Below are 13,401 nucleotides of genomic sequence, written 5' to 3' on the forward strand. Positions count from 1 at the left end.
TGACCATAGAACTTCAACACAGCCTAACCGCAAATAAAAGACTCTCAAGACAAAATAAAGAATGTAGCACTGAGCCACCACAGACCACAGAGCCACCGCGCTTCACATTCCTGCAGTCTCCAGTGCCCTTCTCCCCCTGCCTCTCCTTATCTCGAATCACGGGAATTATGCGACCGCCATTATTTAATTGACACATACAGCGCCGGTACACGTTAGTTATTAAGGGAGAATAAAGGTTATGCATCGGCAGCGCGCCTTGTTGTTTTGTCAGCCGGAATTGTGCTGACATCCCCTGCTCTCGCGAATGGCTGGGCCTCATTTCAATACGAATTGAAACAACAGCCTTTTAATTCTTCCCCTTAATGAGCGCATGTTTATTTTTCCTCCCCCCGCCGTATCGGGGTAACGTCATTACCGAGGGGGGAAGCGGGGCACATTGTGCCGCTGACAACATAATTTACCGTCCCATTGCGCCCCAGGGGGACGTCGGGGAGGGGGGGGGGGGTTTACACTGATGGATGGCGCGCTGTGGACAGGGGGTTCGCCCACCGACACCTCTCCATCAGTTGACAGGCCTGGCGTTCCTCATCTTTCTGTGTTTGTTGGGGACCAAAAAAAAAAAAAGTCCACGCAAAATAAGTCAAAGCGGGTGGGGGGTGGGGTGCCGGAGAGGGAGATAACAAACGTGGGGACAGGTTTGGCGGAGGGGACGCCCGCCCGCGCCGCTGCACTCAGCGGCACGCTCAGAGTGGCGGCTTCGTCAATCACTGCTCTGCTCTCTCCTCATGCATAGCTAATAAAACTCTGGCGGCTTGTGCTTAGGAGTGTCTCGAGCTGGTGGAAGTGCGAGGAGGGAGAAATCTCTCTGGAGACAGGCTGCAAGAGATACAAAACAACCGCGTTTTCAATTTGCTGTTTATTTTTAGGACACCGCCTGCTCCCGAACTGAAGTGGTACTGTCACATCCCAAAATTCATTCCTGCGTGCATAGGAAACATTAAATTGTGACATGCAATCCAGACTGAACCTCAGTCCCACGGCTTCAATCAGTCAGCCACAGTGTGCGCGGCTATTCATGTCAGCCCTCTGGCCAATGAGGGCCTGATTAACTGTATAGTTCAGAGGTCTTCATAACACTGTAGTGTTTTTATGGTCTTTCTAACACAGAGGTGCATTACGTTCTTCTTCCTTTGACCACAAACACATGTCTGATTTCTCAAAGTACTTTAAGCAGTTACCTACCAAGAGACAGCATCAGAGTCGTACTTTATCGACACCTCAACCAACCTAATTAAGCAGAGAGCTCAGGACCAGGGTTGCAAAACACTATAAAACGCTATAAATCACCAGTTGGCAAAAAACTTGGGGCGCATAGTAATTTGGGTCAATTGGATGTCATAATTGGCCCCATTAAGTAATTAAAGTTTAAAGCTGAAGACTGAGATCAGATCAGCACACCATCCGTGTTACATTAAAATATAATGAGCATACAAGATGCATGCATGCGACTTCCACCACCTGGCTAGGCCTCGTAAACATTTTGAACAGTGACCATATAAGGTCTGTGATAACCTTATCTGTTATAACAGGGCATACATGGGCTTACACTCGTGTACCGTATATTGAAGAAAAAACACCCCCCCACAGAACTATATACACATGGTCTTGCCCTATCACACATAATCATTATTATAGCACACATCATTTGATCTCCTCAGTTTCTTTGTCTTGGTAGTTTTCAAACCGCACATCATTCTGACAAATATAAATATGGGTGAGGTGAGGGGCAGCTGACCTGAAAAAATTCAACAAAAATGCAAACGGCGATTTTAAACCTGGCAAGTGCATTTGAATGTGGCAGGAGTAAAAAAAACTGTGTAAGTTGACACCCCTCATTTAGCGCTAGGGACTGCTCTCCACCTGGAGATCCCACCTTTCTGGCGCAGCATGCAAGGCAGAAGCCTGCATGACCCTGAGCTGTCGCGTCCTGTTGAATTTATTCATGGCGATTTTCACAGCAAGTTACTGTATGGATTTCCAGGGTGGAGGAGTTGAATGCATTTTTCTGAGATCAAGGCCATGCTGTGAGACCTTTGCCTGAAGGATTCAGCAGGCCCCCGCCTGGATTGACCATCACAAGGCGAAGAGGGTGAACCACAAACCAGCACTGACCTATGCCCGTTCCCCAGGCCCCGGTAGGCCTTCTCTTGGTCCTGCATGCGGTTCAGGCTCTGGGCCACTGACAGGTACTGGTCGTAGTACTTGATGGCCTCCTCGTAGTCGCCCAGCGCTTCGTAGCAGTCACCCAGGTTTCCGTAGGCGCGGCCCCGGTCCAGCACAGCCTCGTTGCCGCTCAGCTGCTGCAGCATGGCCAGTTGCTGCTCGAAGTAGCCGATGGCCTCCTCCATCACGCTCATGTTCATCTTAGTGATGCCCATGTTCCCGTAGACCTGCGCTTCCACGCTGGGGTCCTTCAGCTTCTGGCCCAGCTCCAGCTGCTCCTCGTAGCACTTGAAGGCCATGGTGTACTTCCCAAGGGACATGTAGACAGCCGCCAGGTGCCCGTGGGCCTGGCACTCCCCCTGGACGTCCCCCAGCTCCTGGTAGACCTCCAGCTCCTGGGTGTGGTACCCCAGGGCCTTGTCGAATTTTTGCACCATCCGGTAGGCAGCACCCAAGGCGGCGTAGGCGCAGGCTTCCATCTTACGCTCTTTGACCTGGTGGGCCAGAGCAAGCTGCTGTTCGTAGAACTTGATGGCCCCGCCCACGTCCTTCTTGCAAACAAAGATGTCCCCCAGGTTTCCGAGTGCGCGGAAGCGGGCCTGCGAGTTGTTGAGTGACTGGGCCAGTGAGAGGAGGTACTTCTGGCACTCCTCAGCCTTGGTAAAGTTGCCCAGGGCCTTGAAGGCCAGGCCAAGGTTGCAGTAGGCCTTAGCCTGACTGAGTTTGTCATGCAAGTCCTTAGCCAGAGCCAGGTCTTGCTCATAGTACTTGACGGCCTCCTGAAAGTTGCCCAGGCAATAATGGGCGTAGCCAAGGTTATGGCAGACTTTGCCCTCGCTTTCCATGTCCTGGAGGTCTGGGGAGAGGCGCAGGTACTGCTCGTAATAGGGCACTGCCTGAGGGAACTCCCCCCGGGAGCAGTGGAAGTTGCCCAGGTTGCCCAGGGCCCGGGCCTCGCTCTGGACATCCCGAAGCTCGCGGGCGATGTTCAGGTGGTTCTGGTAGTGCTGGAGGGCCCGGTCATGGGCTCCCAGGGCCTGGTAGGCCACCGCCAGGTTGCCGTGGGTGGAGGCCTGGGAGGCGCGGTCATTGACCTCCATGGAGATCTGCAGCTCCTGCCGGTGGTAGCGCACAGCCTGGTCAAACATACCAAGCGCGTTATAGGCATTGCCCATGTTGCCGTAGGCCCTGCCTTGTGCCGCGTAGTCACTCAGCTCCTGTGCGATGGAGAGATGAGTTTTGTGGAGTTTCAGTGCAGTCTCATAATCTCCTTTCATCTGATGGATGATCCCTGCAAGAGGAGGACAGAGAGAACATGGTCAACATTAAAATTCTGGCTCTTTTACATGACATTCCACACCTAACATAACGATATCTAATCACCAGTAATCACTGTTTATGACTATGTACAGAATAAACAGACAATAAAGTTAGATATTAGAGTATTAGAGATGTCATTAAAACAATTATCTGTAGAATCATCTGCTCAGCACCTGCAAAATAAAATTCTTCTGCTAATTAGCATGTTTAGAGACCCTAATCCCAGAGAATAGCTATTATTATGGAGGTTTCTAAACCAACAACAAACAACTCAGAAACAGCGAACTCTCTGTAGGGCAGAAGACAAAGAAAGGAAAGCTAAACTGAATAGGCAGCTGCTTTCAAAAGCCTTGAAAACAAGATTAGAGCTAAGAACAGTAAATAACAAGACCCAGTACATTAAAAATCCAAAAATCTAATGATAATTACCACGGTGCATCCCCCGGTCCCACTCCCTCAGAAAACAAAGGCCTTCAAGCACAGCGAGAGCATTACACAGTGAAAAGACTCACATCAACCGCCTCCCTGTTTCTTGGAGAACTGCTTAGGCAAGCCCCGGGTCGCTTTCTGTTGTCATTCTGCTTTCCATAAAATAATAATTACAATCATGATATCTCAGCCCGCCCCGTCTCCTCCACATCACAAAAACAGAGGAGGGAAGAGTCAGGGAGAAGGAAAGAGAGGTTAGAGAACATTAGAGCTGAGGGAGGGGAAGGGCTAATGAATACTTGTGATGGAAAATGGTTTTGAGGCAAGAGCAGCAGGGGCATTAATCTCGGTCCCGGCAATTTGGTTCCAGCGTCTCAGTGTGGGCTGAGCGGCCCCTTTTCGCCCCCAAACCAAAAGCGCCATCCGCTAAGTGCCGGAGATCAGCGAAAGCGCTGGGATGAGCGGAAAACGAGACACGCGGGCGTGGAAGGGGCTGAGGAGGGGGAACGGGGAGTTTGGCTGGTTGGTAAACTCTGGCGGCACCGCATGCTCGCATGCTTGTTACAGAAGCTCCCCGAGCAAAATTTGCTCCTTTATTTAAAATCGCGCAGCCAAGGAACCAGAGGGGAATGAAATGTGGCGAATAAAAAAAAAACACTTGCTTTCGACCGGATGACGCAATGGTTTTTGGAACCGTGGGCCGCCATTGATTGAGTGGTTCGCCCTTCAAACGCGTGCCAATTGAGCGGCCAGCCCGACTGACCGATTGACTGACCGGCAGGTGGTCGGCATGTCGATGAGGCTCCCAGCTCACGCGCCCTCCAGTAACCTGGGGTAAGAGGAGGCAGGAGGGCATGGTATCGTAGCCGGGCCCCCATCTGCTCCCTGTCAATCAGCAACAGCCTGGGAAAGATTAGCAGCATGTGGAAAATCCAATTAAGGGCCTGTGCCAGCCTCATGCCTGCTTCATCTATTGGAAGAGAGGGGAATTGACATTGCAGGCCTAAAAGTATTACAACCGCAGAGTGATGTTTGCTGCTACACAGTTTAATGCACGCTGTGCCTGCAGAATTGACATTTGGGCCTGCAGTATTAGAACTGCAGAGTGATATTTGCTGCTACACACTTTAATCCATGCTGTGTCTGTAGTTTCCTCTTGTACCCAATATTAACCTCCCTGGGTACTGAATTCTCTCTCAGATTAAGGTTTCAATGGAAAAAGTGTTTGTACAGGTAGACTGGGGCCTGGATTACTCTGCCAAAATGCTCACACACTGGGGCAGACTAGAGTGCACAAGTGTATCAAGGGCTCCTATTTTAGTTTTCTATTTTAGTTTGTCAAAGGGTCAAAGGGTGAGGAGGTAGGTGGAACTTTAGACTATGGCAGGTCCATGCTAGAGGCTATCCAGATCCAGCAAAACCTGCTAAGATTAGCCTCTAACCAGTGCAAACAAACACACGCAAACGCCATCTGTGGATAGCTAGCATGCTGATGATCTGGCTGACTGACACTATGATGGACTGACTGAAACGCTAATGACTTCACAGACTGGTGCACTGACCAACTCTGTGATACTTTAATGGCCCAACAAACTGCTACACTGACAGACTCTCTTCGGAAGTGATGGACTAACCAACACACTGACTGAGTCTTTCACACTGGTGCACTGATGCACACTGTTTATCTACACACTGGTGACCTGAAAGAGTGACACACATTTCACAACAGCTGGCACACCGACTATCAGACGCAGAATATTCAGGTGAATGATGTCTAATCTTGATTTTCTGACACACTGAGCGCCTTTCTGATGGACAACCTCATTGGCTGAAAGAGCAGACTGACCAAGTGACACGTTAAAAGACAGGTTACACAATGAGGCCAGTCAACGGCAATACATCAGCTAGTCCTTCCTCAATCTATCAGCACCAGGCAATGGTCTGCTTGACAACCGCCACGTTCCCCTCCTCTGTTCATTCACAGGGGCCCCGCTGGCTGGTGGGTCGTTATCCCAGAATGCACGCACCACCTGACACACACGGGGGTGATGGAAAACTCATTCGCGGGGCAGCTTCAGCAGTCCGCTCTCCGCCTCCTGACTGTGGCTTTTGTTCCCGGCACTCATCGCTGTACCCTTCCTCTCCCATTTCCGGGCGAAGAAGCGGAAAGGAATGTCCTTCTCCAAACAGCCGCTCTCGTCGGGGTGAAAAACGAGATTAGCAGGAGGGGAAGGACTGCTCGCAGAAGATGCTGGGGTGGTGGTGGAGTGGGGGTGAGGGGGGGAAGGCGGGGTTAGGGTCACAGGAGGGGAAGAACAACATGAAACCAGATGGGGCCAGGAACACAAGGTCCATGTTACCATCAAGTTATGTTACCTGACTGCAGGTTCATTAGTGGAGCACGTGTGACCTCCCACGGTCAGCCATGGTTCTAACGCCAAGGTGCATTCAGCCCTTGGGGGCAAGGCCACGAATTGGCAGCTGCACTAAAACCACAAGCTAACACACAGTGCTGGCTTACAGTTACTTTTTCACTAAACAGGCAGGCAAAAATGGGGACCACAACAACTGCAACAGCAACGAAAACATATGTAATAACAAAGGTAATACAAAAATTTTAAAATAATAATAAATCAGATGTCAATCTAAATCCTTGACAGGAGAGTGCTCAGTGGGAAGGTGGAAACTGGAACCACCCTTGACTGCTGCAGGTGGAGAGTGTCCACATTGTGGCTGAACCCTGAATCTTGCTACACCCCCAAGATGGTCAGTGGATTACACAATCGCCTGTGGATTCGGGAAGAATATCAAATGCTTCCGTCCCCAGGGTTACATCACAGAACTTATCAAATACTGTGAAGTGGGACAGTTGGGACAAGGAGAAGGATCTCAAAATAACTGTTTTGAGGTTGAGAATGCTCTGACATGGAGAGATTGAGCCAAGCGCAAACACAGCAAAGAGAGATATGGGCCGGGAGACTTGGTGCCAGCTATTCTAATTCGTCACTGGCTGGTGGCCGGCCACTCTGGGGACCAGGCTTCTAACCCCCTTTCGAAGGATTGTGATTGGACCGCCAAATCTGAGCAGCATGGGACAAGTGCTGGGCATCTCTTCAAACACCTTTGCCTTGGAAATCAGCCTTGCTCACTTACATATGAATTATACCAATTAGGTCTGAAACGTTCCATCCAGCAACTTCAATAGGGCTCAGAGCACTGTGGAACTGCTCAAAGTGTGCATTGAACAAGGAAAAGTACTCAGGTATATAGCAGGCTCATGGTCAAATCAAGATCAAAACAGTGCTGCGTTTAGACCAATGGGGCGCTGACTTCTTTGTGCTCTGGATATTATGACATTGAGACAAAAGTGACGAGGGGGCACGCATAGCACTGAATAGTAGGGCTTTGGTGGGACAAACGGTGGTTGTCCAACTTTCCAATCATTGTTTCCACAGTGGTGACATTGAGAATAGGGCTTAAAAGATCATGTTTCAGCTCACTCAGCATCACTGGACTGCCACTGTACATCAGACACAAATGGGGGAAGGAAAACAAGTAGAAGGGAAATTCTGAGCGGACACGCCTTTGCATTAGAGCTAATGGGTGTGTAATCACTGGTGCCCTGGCGCCTGATTAGCTGAACACCCCCATCCCATCCAAACTTTTGTCATCAACAAAGAGGATGGGGTCTCCTGGGACTGAGTGGGAACGACACTGCAGATACTGCTCATCCCAATCCAAAGCTCAGCGCAATTTAATACTCCGCTAAAGAGATGAGCCTCAATCCGGTGACATCAGGGCACAACAGACGCACTAGATATAGAGGGATTCATTCCATTCATGTGAAAACATGGATTTGGATTTGAAACACAGTAGCTGCAATGTTGGTGTGTATCCTTCATGGAAGACCAATTAGGCAAAATTGTTGGGTATCAATCCTCTACATTCTCAGACTTAACCTGACAGGGCAAAATTAATTTTCTGTGGGTACAACACTGCCAATTGTTCTGTGTCTGTAAATGCACAAGTAAATACTCATTCTTGGTGCTCCTACCATGCATTTGATTCAAAGACACCCTTATCCACAGCAACTTACACACTTCTGAATTCACTATAAACACAGCCTATTTATACAACTGGACTGAAACAGATCAAGTGAAGAACTCTGCTCAAGTGGACAACAGCATTAATACACCCAAGATTCCATCCCATGACCTTCAGGTCACAAAACCAGTACGCATATCTAAACTCTATCTAAACACAATGCTGCCCAACACTCAATTTGGAGTGAATGACTGATCAATTGAGGGACATCCCTCTGCCTCTGTTGGAGCTGTCCTTCCAGTGATTGACTTTTTGAGGCCTAAACCTCTCCAAATTCCTCCCATGTCCCTCGTGGCCTTACTCCTCAAGGCCTAACAGCCCTAAAACAGCTGTGGAATGCTGCCCAAATCGCACCTGGGACTACAGCAAAAACTCTGCAAAACTCCTGCTGAAGAACACAGCTGGCCCTCCCCAGAACCAACTGCTCTCTCCAGTCCACAACTACCGCCTGAGATTTCATCTGGACCAGAACGTCAGAACCTAATTCAGCACACACATCCACTGTAAACATTCTCTTTGAGTGGCATATCAAAGCCTTTTCATGTCCCAGCTTTTCAAACAATGTTAATACGAACAAGGAAGAACGCAAGCCTGTTTCCATATATAGCGACAGGGTGGTAACAATTCCAAATTGGCTTGGTTCTAAAAGCCTGGAAAGCTCCGACACACTGTCTGCTGGATGGCGCACAAAATAATCACTTATGACACCCCTAGCAGTTGGCGTCCCCCATCCCAAAACTGGATTAGATTCCTTGTTGAGCCACTTGGCATGTTTAATAGATTTATCCTTTTTTCCAGAGTAGCTGCACTGTGGCAGATCAGTCAAGGTTGCCTCACATGATTGGTCAGGAGTGGGGGTCGGGTAGTGGGGATGCTGCTACCCAATGAGTCACATGATTACCTGATACCAGTAAATGTACCTTACTCTATCCCTGACATGCCTTACCAAGAGTCTCGTTATTTTATGCAACCATAACATAAATCAGCTGTCACCCTGCACAACACTAGCCCACTGGTTCTGCTCGGGAGGCTGCTTACGTGAGCTCTGAATGACTCTGCCAGCCTTCTGACCCCAGCTGAGGACTGCATTTATCCGTATCGTCTGAATGAGGAAACTGACGCGGCCACCCTTTCCTGAAAACGCGGCGCTTCAAAAAAGGATCCCGAAGGCGCAGCAATATCCGATTTCATCCAAGGCACGCAAACTATAGGGCTATATCTGAGCATGCTGTCTGCCACTGTCGACCGTCTGAAACCACATGCGGTACACTCACAGGGATCGGGGAGCACTCACGGCATTAACTTAATTGCTGTTCTGGTTTGCATGGGGTTGTGTGGGAGGGGGGGAGGGGGGAGGTTTTCCGTCAGATGGCCGCGGTGTAATGTGGGACCGAAAGACATGTGACCAACATCAGCCTCTACTCTCTGCTCCCATTTCATACAACAGCAGAAATCAGAGAGCAGAGACGGAGGAGGAGGGAGGAAGCAAGTCAGCAGTGCAGCCCTGGGTAGAGGGAAGGAGATGAACTGAGAAAAAGAGAGAAAGAGACAGGGAGAGAGGCTTTTCAGAGAACACAAGCACATGCCCAGTAAGACCCCTGAGCTGTAGTGCGTCTTGTGCAGCTGTGATCAATTTTGGGTCCCACCCCTCCTCTCCAGCTGCCACTGTACTCCTATCGCAGCTCCACGACTACACTTCACATCCGCCAGGACAAGTAGCTCATACAACCCAATGATATATACTGTGGAGGTGCACAGGCATGCACATACATATACATACATACATACATACATACATAATGAGAAAACGAGAAAAGAGAAAGAGAGGGTGACAGGAGAACGTGCACACTGGCACGTCTCTTGGTGCATCTCACTATGCATCCTTAGCTGGTGAGGAGTTAATATACTAGGCAATAGCTAATGGCTTGTCATCAATCGCAATTCCAGCAGCAGCCTGTGATGGCGCCACCAAGTATGGAAAAAAAAAAAGCACTGGACCCTGGTCTCGGGGTGCGGTTCCGGGTCCCAAAACAGACCCTGATCCGGGGGCTGACAGACACCCAGGGCGAGCAAGGACAGCGGGAGATTAAGAGAAGCGGTGCGAGTGGATCCGAGCCGGACAGGAGGCCCTGCCAAAACAAGCACACAGGCAGCGCGTTCTGCCTCTCTGGCGCGGCTCTGGCCAAGCCGGTTTCCTCCTGGTTTCAGATGACTAATAATTATCATCCCGCCCCGGCACATGGGCGAGCCTCTTAGCACGGCACTTTCTCCACTCCACAGTGATACGCTTCTTCCAACGTCTCCCGCATTCACAATTTTCGAGCAGTTTATATGCATTGGTACGACTGCTTTGTCCCTTCGGTTTTGCTGTGACTTTTCATCCTGGAGGAAAAAGCGCACCGCAAGCATTCCATGTTGTAGTAGCTGTTTTGGGAGGCCAGCTTCCACACAGGAAATACTAGATTTCGGAAAAGGCGGTTTCATTGAGTTCGGAAAAAAAAGTCAATCTTGAATGCCCAGCACTGAGGAGACGGGAAGTGTAGTCCATCCAATATGCCTTCTCAGGTAGCTAGGAATCCATAATCATTTCCATAAGTAAGGAGGGCGTTGAATGAGTTGCGACCAAAGAAACTGTGTCACGGGATTGGCTGAAAGCTGTATTTCATTTTCGTAAACCTATCTTATCCAAACACGACGCCCTGAACGAACATGCACGCAGGGAAATGCCACCTGACATTCTGAGGCAGCGCATTTAGCCACATAAAGACGTTTTCACGCAAATTTGAAAACAGGCTCTGATTCAAATCCATCTAGCATGGCCACCTGGCCATGAAAAAAGTGAATAAATTAATTAATTTAAAAATGGATTGTTGTTTTACTGACCAGAGGCATTCCAGTCATTTTGGTTTCCACAGTGGTGACATTCAAAGCCTTCAGGCTCAGGTTACTGTCCACTCAGCACCAACAGACTGGATGGGGATTGCATTCGGCATGCTCAGGGCTAGAATATCGCCTGGTCGACTGAACTGAAGTTTCCTCTAAATAAAAGATGAGCAGCAGGGAAGGGAGTGTTGTGATATGAGAAGCCAGCTCCTTGTGTTTGTTACCTGGCCTAAAGGAGAGGCCCTGTCCTTGCCTGACACAATGGCCAACACTGCAGCTGTTCTGAAGTAACTAAGTTACAGTCAGGCAACTTGCTTCACTTGTCTCCTATTTTTGTGTCTTGACCTGCATTAACTTTAGCTTGACAGTGCAAATATTTTTTTAATATATACCTTATTGAGTATCATAAATCAAGGTATGTAACAACTTATTTTTGTGACACAAAATTCATGATTTGATTAATGTGACTATGATAAATAATATGAATCATTAGTATGACACACTGCAAATATATTAGAACCCATCTGACAGCATGATATGTGAGGCTATCTATAATGGCAAATAAAAACGACTTGTCAGTGACGGCTGTGATTGATTGCTACAATTTCTATCTTTCACTTTATCTTGAAGGAGAAGACCAGTTAAAATCAACATCTGATGAGTCATATTGTACTAATCGAGACCTTATATGCCTGACTGTGCATTCTGAACGTCTACACCCAGTAAGCCTACAACTGATTCTCTCCTCCAGTTGATGACACAACCACATATCGCCCTGTTTGTTCCTGATTGTTTAATGTTTGCATTTTCACTGGTTGTTTCTCCCACCAGAGAAGACATAACAGATTCAAGTAAGGCTGTAACCCTTAGAGTGGGCCCCTATCATCTTCTGTTTTTGTTTTAGTTTCACTTTAGGGATCTAACTCTCCATCCGGATTCTAAACAATGAAGAGATCACTCTGCCGTGCACTGATAAGTTCACTAGACATCTTTCATATTGTTCTTGGTGTCTTTAAGCAATTAGAGAGCCATCTCTAGGAAACAGTGCTTTGCATCTTCCCATTCACAGCAAAAAGCTCTGGCTTGTACCAGAAAATGGAGGAGGAGGGTTTGTAGCTAGGTTTACAAGACATGGATCGGAATGCTCATACCTTAAAAAAATTAAAATTTAGATGTTTTGACTTCTCATTTCATACATGCCACAAAACTATCCATAACATGTACATATGGTTGAAAATAAACTCAAAATGGACTCCTGAGCCAAAGAGTTATTGTTCAGTGTAATATCTTGCATGACTTGCTACCATCAGAGTCCTTACTCATGCGAGCTATACAAATTCCCCACAATGAAAAACCTCAGACTAGTGCCACCTGTCCCTCGCCCTGTCCTCTGTCTGTGTAAACAAGTAGCCCCAGCCTCACCCCACTTGCCCTCTTGTGCCATTAACCACCGCACTTTCTGCAAGCCTATGGCCTAATGACAGTTTGTGAGTAAGTGAGCCACAACGCCCAGAGCAGATAAATGGACCCTTCACACTTTCGTTTGGCCCTCTTCACCCCCCCTGCAGCACTCCCCGGGCCCCATTAGGCCTGATGAATTCCTCTTTGAATTCGACGCTGCCTTGCCGGCTGCCCCCCTCGGCCTTCCTTCATAACCTGAGGGTCCATCACCACGACAACTGATCACCTCGCTCCAGGCTGCACCCTCCCAAGCCCCCCAATCATCCTGCAGCAATTTGCCGGAAAAAATAAATGTCATAATAAAGTACTTCTCATTAGAGGACAGTTCTTCAACTAAGAGCGTAAAAGATTCATTAAGTGTTTTCTCATTATGAGAGGGCCCCTGCTTTTCTGACACACAAGATTTCTTTCATGTCTAGGCTTTTTCTACCATCCATTTTTTTTATCAATCGGAAAAGAACTGAGAAAAATGGGAGCCACGTCAGAAAGGTTTGCCTGCAATAAAACACTTTTAATAAAGCGCTTCTCATGCTGTCGTCTTCTCAGGAAAACAATAGTAATAAAAAAAAAAAACAGGTGAGAAAATTATCAAGCTGTCTTGCAAAGTGCCCAGCAGAATGCCCACTTTGTGAGTGGGTAGATATAGGAGACGGTGACATCACCAAGGTAGCAACTGAGCTGAAGAGGGTGTGATTTCATGTGGAGAGACAGGGTAGAGCATGCTGGGAAAGGCAAGTGCGGAGGCACCATATGGCGGCTCTAGCTTAGTGTTTGCATCCTTGCTTATTTTTTTCTTTCCGCTTCGGCAGAAACTGTGTTGAGAGTCCTCAAGGTCAGATGAAGAAAATTGTCAGACACCCAGCTAGATTAATCAGCATAATTGAAGAACATGGAGTTTCTCTTTAGAAACACAAATGGACAAGAGGAGAGTGAACTGAAGAGGTGGAAAATGTAAACTTCCAGAGAAATGTATCAAAAACC

The 13,401-nt window shown here is 48.2% G+C and overlaps 1 protein-coding gene across 1 annotated transcript in view; it reads right to left on the bottom strand.

Annotated features, from left to right (window-relative positions):
* The window catches only part of ttc28 (tetratricopeptide repeat domain 28), a 151,408-nt gene that overhangs the window by 32,648 nt on the left and 105,359 nt on the right, over positions 1–13,401 (bottom strand). Inside the window, exon 6 of the mRNA XM_036529823.1 lies at positions 2,173–3,514. Coding sequence (XP_036385716.1) covers positions 2,173–3,514 — 1,342 coding nt within the window. The remainder of the gene's footprint in view (positions 1–2,172; positions 3,515–13,401) is intronic.

Source organism: Megalops cyprinoides, chromosome 5 (assembly GCF_013368585.1).
Source record: "Megalops cyprinoides isolate fMegCyp1 chromosome 5, fMegCyp1.pri, whole genome shotgun sequence".
NCBI lineage: Eukaryota > Metazoa > Chordata > Actinopteri > Elopiformes > Megalopidae > Megalops > Megalops cyprinoides.